Here is a 12,228-nt window from a genome sequence, read left to right as displayed (position 1 = left end):
TTTTAGCTGTGTAGTTTTTAGCCAATTTTACAGGTTCACCTAACATATCAAATGCACCTGATGACAAACAGGTAGCTCTATTCACACCTTGCTCCTGATTTCATATTACTCCACTCAAAACCAGTGGTCAACACCAAACAGCCAACAAAGAAGTTGTGGCAATGTAAAGAACAGCAGTGCCAGTGTTATATTTGCCATGTCTGCCAGTATACCACAATCCACTTGGGTCCGAGTGACCTACAATTTGTCATCAAATGGTGAGCCAAAAGGCTCTGTGCAAACATTCACACACATAAAACACTATAACATGCTAACCACGTATATAGGCTCCAAGCAGGCTCTAAGCAAACTTGGGGGGGGGGGGGGTGTAAATAAATGCAGCTACTTGTCTGTGGTCTCATTAATCCAACTTACAGTAAATAACACTAAAAAGCAAAATTTTGACTGAACTATTCTATTTTTCTAAAAATGTTTTACAAATGCTCAATCAAGAAGCAGTTTTATATTTAAGAGCCTATGTATTTGCAAGTAAGCATAACATTTATTCAATACATTGGTGACAGTATTCACTTTAAAACATCCTTATTTACTTACTTATTATTAACTAAACTACACTGCTAAGTTGAGTGCTTGTCCAAATTAAAGCAGTTTACAGTCATGTATAAAGAGTGCCCTCTCCCTGCAGGGAACTCTACACTGAAAATATTATTTAACACAAGTTCACTCATGGGTCAGATGCAAGCATGTTATTTAGCGACAGCAAGAAATTTGCATCCATAGTGAGTTCCGTCTGTCATTTTGAAAGTTGTGTGATTTATCACAGTTAGATCACTACACCTTTATTTTAGCTGTGCACACAAATCTCTAAGATATACAGGCAACTATTCAAAAAGCTGGCTCTATAGTTTTGTGGTTTACTCGGGGGTTTTTTGGGGGGTTTTTTTGCTTTCTCTTTTCTTTTTTCCTTTCTTTTTTAAAAACCAGCAAAAATATAAATACATTTTTTCAAATGTAACAGCATAAAAGCGCAGTCGAAGGAAGCATTGCATAATTCTTGTAAAAAAATCGGAATACATATTTGATAAACTATTTGTCAAATACATGCTTTTTCTTCATATATGACAGATATGTTCAAATGTTCTAATATTATTTCTGGTTTTCAATCAATTTTACATTAAAAAAATGAACAAAACAACATTCATTTAGATACTTAAAACTAAAGTTCTGTATAATATACTGGGATCATCTTATCACTAAGATGTAGCTGTTCTGGTGACTCCAAAAATACTACATATCAGGAAGTTACAGTGAAGTCGTGATATTGGGTATATGTCCATCATTTGCTACTTCCATGTTTCTGTTTAAAACAAAACCTAAACAAACATCTTATTTTTTTAGATGTGTAATATTTAAAATATTCAAAACACCTTTGCAGATTAATGAAATATCTGAAAATGGTTACCATCAGAATGTTTACATTTGGACTAATTACCAACAAATTACAATAAAAGTAATACCTCTGAAAAATATATTTCCAGTGTGATATGCACTCACCAGCCACTTTATTAAGTACACCCATTGAGTTGATCAATAACACAGACATTTATTCAGCCAATTACATGACAGCAGTGCATGTAGCCAAGCAGACATGGCCATGAATACTTGAAATTCAAACCGACCATCAGAATGGGCAAGAAAGCTGATTTAAATTATCTTGAATGTGGCATGATGTTGATGCCAGATGGGCTGTATAAGTATTTCAGAAAATGCTGTTCTACTGAGATATTCCCACACAATCATCTCTAGGGCTTACAGAGATAGATCTGAAGAAGAGGAAATATCATGTGAGTGTCAGTTCTTTAGGTGAAAATGCTTAAAGTGACAGAGGCCAGAGGAGAATGGTCAGACTGCTTCACGTTGACAGTAACGCAATAGAAACTCTAATAAACACCCAAATTAGGCAGAAGAGCATCTGTGAATCCACAAGAACATTGAAGCAGATGAGGTACAACAGCAGAAGACCACACTGGGTACCACTCTTATCAGGAGAAAGATGTTAGTAAGATGTTAAACCATCATGTCAATATGGACCAGATCTCTGAGGAATATTTCTTCCACCTTGTTGTATCTGTGCCTGAAGAGTTAGTGCAGTTCTGAGGGCAAAAGAGTCCAACCTCGTACTAGCAAGATGTAACTAAAGTGGCTAGTGACTGTTTGACCCACAAGTGATTTTTCCATTACCCAAGATGCTAAAAGTTGCAGAAGAAGTAGATCAATACATTCATCATTCACCAGTGTATGAATGTGAGAGTGAATGAATAGTGGTATTGTAAAGCGCTTTGGGTGCCTTGAAAAGCGCTATATAAATCCAATCCATTATTATTATTATTATTATTATTATTATATTCAACATTTTTATGATTTTAAAAAAATATGACAGTGTCACATATAGAAACATAAGACTCGGGGATATAAATCACCCTAATTGGTCACTTGAAGGTTAAAGGAAAGCGCAAAATAAAGAAAAGGATAATCATTTAGATGCAAACATCTCTGGAATGAGATATTTTCCCTCATTCCAGACTCTGCTGTGAGACACTTTGTTCTGACTCTATCGGGCTGCATAAAGCCTCACACCACTGAAAGCGGGACATACAAGCATCTTTGTTACTACGCAGTTTCGAGCTGAAACAGTGGGTGACGTGATGCTTGAAGACTTAAGGGTGATGCATGTAGATGGCCCCATTCCAAAAGTACACCTACAAAATGACTGCTAGAAATTAGAGAGTTCTGTCCTACATCAGTGCATACCAAAGTAGAAACCAGTGGAGGAGGGACCAGCAAGTCACCTCTGAATGCAGAAAACCCTACAGCAGCTGCCCACGGCTGCTAACACTGCCTGATAAAGAAACTGAACAGTCCACACTTACAAAGAAACACATGTACCCTGGCTAAATCAGTTAATAGTTTACTGTATGTCAGAAAATATATCAATAAGTTGGTGAGCTTATTTTTGAACAACATACAGCAGCGTTAAGTAACCAATGAACATTATCCCATGTGTTGGAATCTTGAATGCGAGTTTGTTGAGCTGTCATTCATTTCCACTTTGACCTAGGCTGAGAAATTTCTGTGAATAATAGATGTATTATTTATTTATTTATTAATTATTGTTCCCCTTGGGATGCAGTATAGGCTATACTTTGCTGTGATCAATATTTTGGTTGTAAACACATGCTAATCTAATAACATCCCATCAACTTTACCCGAACTTTGCTTTTTAAATAATCTCTTTAAACAGATATATGATTAATACTCACTGATTTATCTCATTATTAATCTAAAATTAAGGTTTGACTTGAACCAGCTTCTTCTTTTGACTGCTCCCTTTAGGGCCACCACACCCGATCATTTGCTTCCATCTTCTCCTATCTCTAGCATCCTCCTCTGTCACGCCAACCTGTGCGTGTTCGACTTCACATAATCCACAAATCTTCTCTGTGGTCTTCCTCTTTTCCTGCCTGGGAGTGTCATCTTCAACATCCTTTGTCCAACATATCAGCTGCCTCTCCTCTGCACATGTCAAAATCATCTCAGCCTTGCCTCTAATTTTGTCTCCAAAACATTCAAGCTGGGCTGTCTCTCTGATATATTTATCCCTAATTTTGTCCAATCTGAGACTAGAAACAAGTATATCAGATGGACTGGAAGTATAATGTAACGTGACTTCTTTTAGGTAATGTACATAAACTCTAGGCAATGTCAGGAAAATCAAGTCAGAGCATTGCATGAAATTACCCTTTCTCGCATGTGTAGCAGGATGATTTAAGCCTGCTCTCGATGATTAATTATGCCCGTTTTGAATCTGCTGATTTATTGCTGGCAGTGCCGCTGTATATAAGGAGGCTCTGTCACCTGCTTGTTTATGGTCCACCGATGGTCACATTACCTGGCGTCTTTGTCCGCCTGCTGCATGTGTATAGGTCCACTGATGCAGCATGTACATTCTGCCTGTTCCACAGAAGCTGTGGACTTAAAAGCCTCTTGCTTGTGGCATCTCCTGTTTGTGGTGTGAAGTTTACCACTACTCCCCAGGCAAGCATAATATAGTGTTGGTAGTTTTTTGGTCCAAAAACTACCAACATTTCAAAGTACTGCTTGCACGGTAGAAGTTACTGGGATGTTGTGCCATCTGTTGCCACTGGGTCAGGAAGTGCTCCTCTCCTGTCAAGGTGGAGTAGTTCAGGAGGTCTGGTATATAAGCTGCCCTTTCCTCTGCATTTGGCTTTGAATTTAAATTGCCGATTTATTAAAAGCAATTTGTCATTTTTCAGATAAGCTGGTGCCGCTCTGCGGGATGCCCTGCTATTTTGTTTCTCTGTTTTGTTCATTGGCATCGTTTGGGTCAGCTGCATTCAGCGTTGCTTTGCGCACCGCTTTGCAACTCCTTAATTGGGGCCCTAATAATTTTAATGTGTGTGTACATGTCTGAAGTGGGGTTAGCTTTGGATTATGTTTATTTGATCCTGCATTATTTAACTTGTGTATTTTTTGTTTTGTTGTTAAAACATTTTGCTTATTTAAAGTTACTTTAACCTCCTGGGACCTGGCGTCCACCTATGTGGACATCACATTTTGGGTTATTTAGACCAAAATACTCAATTTTGCTCTGATTTCATTCCCTTTGTGTCCAGGCTGAGAGCTGAAGATGATGGAGGGGCTTGTTCCTGTGTTGTGTGTGGTTGGTGCGGGTTCCCTTCACGATTGACTGCATGTTCACAAGTGCCTGAGGTGATCCACTTATGTTCATTTTTATTTGTTGAGTCTGTCTCCCCTTCATGTTGACTATTCTCCTCTGTTGGTGAGCCTCATTCCTGAACACTCCTAACCCCGATTCCCTGCATGGTTGAATGTGTAGAATTTTAAAAATGTCTTTTTTCCTTTTTAAAGAAAAAATAAATGGAAAGTTTTGCATTTTTGAACCACATCTCCTGTCTCCTCTTTAGTGGAATGAACCCGTGTACCTCACTGGTGTTTTTACTCATTTCCTTGGGTGAAAATCCCAAGGTGGTGTTGGTGACAACTTTTGGCTGCCCTAACTATAGTGGGAATAGTGAGTTTAAGGGCCAAAGCACTAATTAAACTATTTCATAACCTTGTGCTGTCACAAACGCATTATCACCACTAGAAATACTCAGTTTGATTTTGGTGAGGGGTACTGGTTGTTAGTGACTCCACATACAGCTAGGTAACAAAACAGTAAGAGAAAATATAACTATTTAACTCTACAGTGTAAGATTTATTGTTCAAAATGAAGAGTTTTGTTTAGTTTGTGCATTCAAGCAGGACCCTCAATACACCTTGTTACATCTCTTTAATGTTTCTGGCTTATTATTTAAAATATTACAAAGACTCATAACTATCATAAAGTCGCAGTCTGAGCACATTTGGCAAACTAAACTAATAACAAGAATGGACAGCATACTGTACAGCAGGTGCACAAGCATAAGCTACTTGGTCTAGCGGACTAACAATAGCACGCCACAAACTGAAAATTATCTTGGATTTTAACACTTCTCTTTTTCCCCCCCTTCTGTCTGCTTTCTGCACATATTGCTAAACAAGTTTAAATCTTCTGTTAGTGCTGCTTATATTTTCAAAGTACCTGGACATCAGTGCATCGCTAAGGCTCAGATTGGAAAGGTCATAAGGTTTACAATAGCTACCATCAGCTTTACTGAATTAGTTTCTGAAGTGAAGCAAGCTGCTCGCATTAGCATAAACTAACATTCTTTAAGCTTCATAAAGCTGGCGGGGTTTTTTTGTTTTCTTTTCTCTCTTTTTATTTATTTATTTATTTATTTATTTATTTTTAAAACACTAGCTGATATATGATAGCACCAGATAGCTGCACAGCAGAGGCCTCTAAACTATAATGATCAGCTGTGGTAAAACAGAATTTTTCGAAAGCAATATAATTTTGGCTAAAACGACTAAACCAACATAGCTGCTAAAATGAAGTGCTCTTTAATCAGATGAGCCTATATCATGCTATTCCCATTAGAGACATGAGCTGCACTGATCTCTTCACAACTGCTATACCGTTAATCCAGATGAACTAGAACACTTGATGAAGTTACAGCAGAGTGTAACTTCCACACCAGCTTTATCTAATCTCCTTAACTAGAGTCCAGTACTTTCCAGCATTATAAATGCCAAGCACTATAATTTAAGCATATTCAACTGCATAAGAAAGAGTGGTGCAATTTCAGACCTTTTTTTTTTTTTTTTTTTAAATGCAAAATTGCTGAACTTGTAATGCTGAATTTAGCCCACTGGCAAACTGTAGTACATTTTCAACCATCTATGTCTAAGGAAAAAAAAAAATATATACATAAAAAAATAAATTATATGAATAGAGCCATTCTTGTTGTATTAACAGACAGTGAAAAAACAGGAACACAAATGAAGGATATTAAAACAAACTATAGTGATTACTTTTTTTTTTGGGGGGGGGGGGGGGGGGGGGGTGCACACCAAAAAGGGAGTGTTGCATCCCTAAAAAGAGGCTAGGGGATGAGTTGAGTAACAAAAAATAAAACAAAAAGAATTTTCAAACATGAGCTTTTTGTTTTTTGGGGTTTTTTTTAAAGAAAAGAAAGAAAGCTATTGAAAGATGACACTAGCTACTTACCAGTAGGTCAAGCACACCACTAAACTGACAAATACTGTTAAAGCACACAATCGTCCGCCATCCAAGAAACACAGCTATTCACTAGCAGTTCTAGCCTGTCCACACCCCACCACTGAAACTGGCCTAGACTGAGCCTGAGTAGTGCTACACCTGCTTTTATACTGTGGTGAGGCTAATTCCTGAGTAGAGACAGCTGTGCACTGGCACCTCAAGAGAAATGGGTGGCAGTTGAATGTGTGGGGCAAACAGGACATACCCACACAACATGCGGGCTGTAACAGTGAGCTTAAACTGCAGAAGTCTATGTGGTAGATGCAGGTGAAAAGAAAGATTTCTCCAAATTAAAAAAAATGTATACAAGCATCTTTTTGCAACTGTGGACATACAAGTTTGAATTATCACCTTAAAAGATAATAACATCTCTGACACACTGTCCTCCTTTTCCTTTTGTTTGGCAGCATTAAGTGGAAATACAGTTTGACACGGTAAAAAGAGTCTTCTGTGGTCATTTGCAACAGGTATAAATACTCATTCTGTTGCGCCTGATCAACACTTGGTGTGACACAGTTTGCTTCAAGCATAATGACGTCTTTATCCTTCTAAGCTACAGTGCTTGAACTGTTCTTCATATTATTTAATCATCTGACTCTATAAAAACACCATGGTTCCACCTCTGAAGGAAAAAAAATAAACAGCTGATGCTACATTTCATGTTCAGACAAACAAGTTAAAATGTTTTTTTCATCTGGTACATTTGAACATTGATGGATAACACTAGTGACCTAATTTCTACTAGTTGAAATGCAAAATGTAATTGTGTGGCATGCTAACAAGCGTGCATCACCCTTCATTTTAAAAAATAGAAAATAGAGCCTTGCTGAAAAATTACTTGGCTGATATTATTAGTCAGTATTGTCATATGTTGGGTTATGTATATTATATTAATAATAATATATATATAATTAATATTATACATAATGACCATGTCCCAAGGTATAAAAAAACAAAATTTTTTAGAATATGAAGCAAGAATATATGATCAGTGTATTTGAGAAATGGCGTCATCACATAGTTTGCAGTACAATAAATGAGTCTCAACAAGTGATGGTATACAAGCTTAAAGCTTTATGTTTCTAACGATGTGATGGAAAATCAAAACGTTGTTGAAGATTCTTGCCTATGTACAGACCAAACTTAGTTTCATATGACTGAAATAGATTCATTCTCAGAATATCTCAGGAAGCTCACACAGTTCTCACTTCACTAACTTCACTAACTTCACTAACTTCACTAACTTCACTTCACTAACTTTCTGAAATAACGCAAAAAAAAGTGTGTTTCCCTTTATTTGCAATAATTTCTTACTGATGATAAAGTCTTTCTTTCTAATTAATTCAATTTCTGTTAAAACAACAACAACATTAAACCAAAATATCTACACAGACTTACAACTCGTGGCTGTCAAACTGCTGAATTTGTACTATACTACTTACTTTAACCGATTCATTTAAACCTTCCAGACATCACCACTATCGAGTTCTATGACTTAATATGGAAAAAGAGAAAACAACCCTAAACTAAGACTAGATTGAACCTGGCATCAGAGCTCTTACTTAAAAATCAGTTATGTACTACAGGTCACAGTATAATGTTAAACTTTTGAAAACATAGCCAAATAACAACCCAAATTTTTGTCCTATAGAGGACATACACATGATCTCTAATCTTTCCCTATCAAAAGCTACAGGTCACGTTGATATTTTTCTTCTATCTCCTACATACAACAAGGCTGTTGTACAAGAACTTATAAAAAAATACTTTTGGTTACTTTTTATTATCCACTTATCCTGATTAAAGTCAGTGACATAATTGTTTGTTAACTATATCAAAATTGGTGAATTTAGGAACAGTAATGACTATCATGTGATTGCAGAAAAGCATTAGTTTGTAATGTGTTACTTCCATCAGTAATTGATGAACCATCTACGAGACTAACTTTTTATTGCTGGACAACAGGAAAACTTGATCCATAATCATACTGTACATTAACCAAAGATGTATGTGTGACATTCTGGCTGTAGCAAACAAGGGAGTGACAACAACCACTGATAGTTGAGTGTAATGAGCTAAAGAAGTAGAAATTCTTTCTCCGAAGTTGATGTATACAGACAGAGCTTTAATGGACTGAAAAGGCTATCAATGTTACTTTAATCAATAATAATTTCCCTATAACTCTGCTGAGCAATTTAAATGTGACTCAGGTTTAAAAACTTTATAAAGTCAGCAACCATGATTTCCTATGTTCCAATGTTCATCCTAGTTTTGAATGATAAAAAACTGATAGCGACTTCCTTTTATTCAAAGCTTTTGCTGAAAATTCAAAAATGCTAACTCTGATTGGCTTATTCCATTGAAGCTAGTAAAGGGTATTAGGTGTTCAGTAAAATTGTGAAGAAATGTTTCCACAGACCAATGTTTGCTTCAAAGTTCAAACAGAATAATAAGTGAATGTTTTGAACCTGCATTGTAACCACCTTCTTGTCTTTTTTTTAGCCTAAATTTTCCTTGGATTACAACGCCATGCAGAAATGGCTTACACTACCCCTGTTGCTTGTTGCATTCCTGTTGAGTAGAACAAGTGATACAAACTACACTAACAAAGCAACAGCATGGAAACAGTGTGTAGCACCAGTAATGTTTAAAAATTTGCAAGATCCCTTTAAGGTGGGAATGTAAGTTTGTGCATGCTTTACAGCAAGCTGCACTTTGAAAACTCTTGTTTTAAAGGATAATGTCTCTCAAATTCAGTGTCAATATGAAAAACCTCTGTCTTTGTAATGTAACAACCTGTCTAACAACCTGTGGAAGACTGAAGTTAAGCATAATTTTAAAATGACAGAGAAAGCGGTGCTCCTCGCACTCCAAATACAATCCTTTAACTCGGCTACTGAGAGAAGATTATTTTTCCTTCAACCAACGTGTCCGTTTTATACAGGTATTAGCCATGCAGCACAGTTGCTACAAACATGCTAATAATGTATGCCAAAATTTTCTGAAAAGAACTGAACACATAGCTTGGGTATATCCTAACTTTTGGTTTAGGCAAATTAAAAGGATATCCCTACCCTTCTTAAGTTTGGAGAAATAGGTCAAACTATGACACAATCAATAAAACCATTCTGATAAATCCATTCACAAAAATTTGTCAGGCTAATTTTACTGGTGAAATAAAAATAATACCCCCATAATGCTTATAACTAGTAATCCAAAACGCCTTGCAAAGCATGCAGGGAACATAGTGAACATTTATCTTCACAGTGTAGCCTGCTCATTGCTGGCAGAGCATTTGCACTTTATATATTTAGTTATCTCTTCACTTGGATTACATTCCTGTCCCCTGTCCAGCACTTGCAAACTCCGTTTAACAGCTCAGACATCGATACTTTGCAATATGTTTATGTGTTATGCACAGTCTCATATTCCTGTGGGGATGAGATTAAGTATGTGCCACTCACAAGTGATTTCTTGGTATTTTGTTAACATAGTATCTTAATTATTTTCCCACTAGGACTTAAAGTCTGTTGATGGCGCACACAAAGACTCAGTGGTGAGTTTATGGAGACCTTATCACTTAATGGTATTTGTTTCAATCTCATGAGACATCACAATAACATTCTTACAGGCCCTAAATGCCGTGCTGTGTCTGCAGTGCTCAATAGTCTACAGTGAGTTTTCAGTGAGCTTATCGCACTTTATTGCATCTTTATATCCTGTAACAGGGGTTTGTTCGACTGGTCTAAGTAGTCTCAAAAAGGGCAGCCTGATATCTCAACACACAACATGACCATTACGTAACGCAGTTTACGGAATACCCCACGGGCCAATTAACGGATAACGATATTTTGTAACAATTTCAGTAATCTGCCAGCCTTGCATAACGGCAGGGCCTGGCTGCGAGAACAGATGCGCAGGCTGGCATATTGCTAATGGATTGTAAACACGGGCTGCCTATAGGCCTCGGCTGCCTCAGATATTATTCTGGTGGAGAAGAGCCACCTTCTCTCCCCGCCACCTGCAGAATGCGCAAGTCTATAACAGCCCACTGCAGCCCCGTGGCCTCTTGATTTATTGCACTGCACAAAACAGATAGCAGTGGGCTTTAGCTGAAATCATTATATATTTATGCAGTGGCAGCAGAAAAGCAGTCTGCCGTAGAAAAGACACATAAAAATTATGCATAGTGGCCTTGAAATAAATAACAAACGGCGGCAGCCCCCCACCCCCCCGTATTGATTTGAATGTAGATGCACAGCAGAAATCCGATGATTCCGCTCAAAGGGTGCTTACCTCAAGCGTTCGTATCTCTTTTTGTGTCAAGTCGTTGGATGTGGCACATTTGGTCCGTAAACCCTCCAAACTAGAAATGCTTATGTCTATCATATTTTGCACCAACTCGCACTGCTGCAAGGCTTTCTGCAAACTAAGATGCTGCTCCTCGCTTTTTGTCATCTCCTCGTTCATAGTTTTGTGAACAGTGGACGTTATTTTTCCGTTGCACTTAACAAAAAAGGAATGAATTAATTCAAAAACAAGGGGGAAAAATATTGATGATTATTCAGGAAAAGAGCGTGGTGAAACCCACGGAACGGAGCAACCTGCAAAACGCCATGAAACGAGATGTTGAAGGTTTAGAGACGGGCTTTGAGCCGTGAGAGAATCGACTCCATTGCAACAACAGTCCTCGTAGTTCCTGCTGTTTCATCAAGGTGTCTCTGGTTGTGGGCTAAATCAAACACAGTATGAAGATACCAAGCGGGACTACGCGGTCTGCATCCATTGGGTTCCACTTCTTTCAAATGTATGTTTGGGGGGGAAAAAAAGAAAAGAACAAGAAGAAGCTGTTCAGCGCACCATAAGTAGACGCATCGGGGAAAAGCCTGCTGGTTTTAAAGGTGCTGATGTGCGGACTGGATGCAGGTACTCCCTGTCTCCCTAGGCAGCAGCTGCATCCCGGTTCTCTCCCACCACACCGACATGTTTCCTGTCAATCAAACCCACAGCAACAGCATCGCATCGCCCAGGCACCACCGTGAGGGGCCGTTCTCGCGAGATTACAGAGCAGAGTAGAGAGCTTACTATGCTTGAAACGCCAGGCTAGAGGTTAGAGACAAAACTATCCCTTTTTACATGTTTGAAACAAAGATGTCCTTTTACTGAATATGTATGATATCTATTAGTTTACTACAGGCTCATGCTGTGTGCACACTTATATAGCCTGCAGTCCACAGCCACACACACCCCTTCAAAATATTTCTAGAGAATGATTTAAATATGCTTTAAAGTTAAATGGAAAAACAAATATTCTTTTCCACTGATTCATGTGAGACATTTAATTTTGGCCTAGTGAGACAACTCTGTACTATGCCTGTTGATGTTTGTATGTGAGTAGAATCTTCTGTTTTTTTATTGTGTGCCTTATCTCATTTCTTCTTCCTCTGTGCTCAGGTTTAATTTGCAGAAGAGATCTTGATCAC

General features: G+C 37.8%; 1 protein-coding gene across 2 annotated transcripts in view; it reads right to left on the bottom strand.

Moving 5' to 3' along the window:
* ksr2 (kinase suppressor of ras 2) overlaps positions 1–11,778 on the bottom strand; it is a 116,814-nt gene extending 105,036 nt beyond the window's left edge. For both annotated transcript variants that reach the window (XM_082554388.1, XM_082554389.1), the window contains exon 1: positions 11,042–11,778. In XM_082554388.1, the coding sequence (XP_082410514.1) occupies positions 11,042–11,215 (174 nt within the window). In that variant the 5' untranslated portion in view covers positions 11,216–11,778. The remainder of the gene's footprint in view (positions 1–11,041) is intronic.
* Between the last annotated feature and the right edge of the window lie 450 nt (positions 11,779–12,228).

This window comes from Aulonocara stuartgranti (assembly GCF_965226115.1).
Source record: "Aulonocara stuartgranti genome assembly, chromosome: 12".
NCBI lineage: Eukaryota > Metazoa > Chordata > Actinopteri > Cichliformes > Cichlidae > Aulonocara > Aulonocara stuartgranti.
Note: the sequence above shows the minus strand (reverse complement) of the source record. Positions and strands in the feature narration are given on the sequence as shown.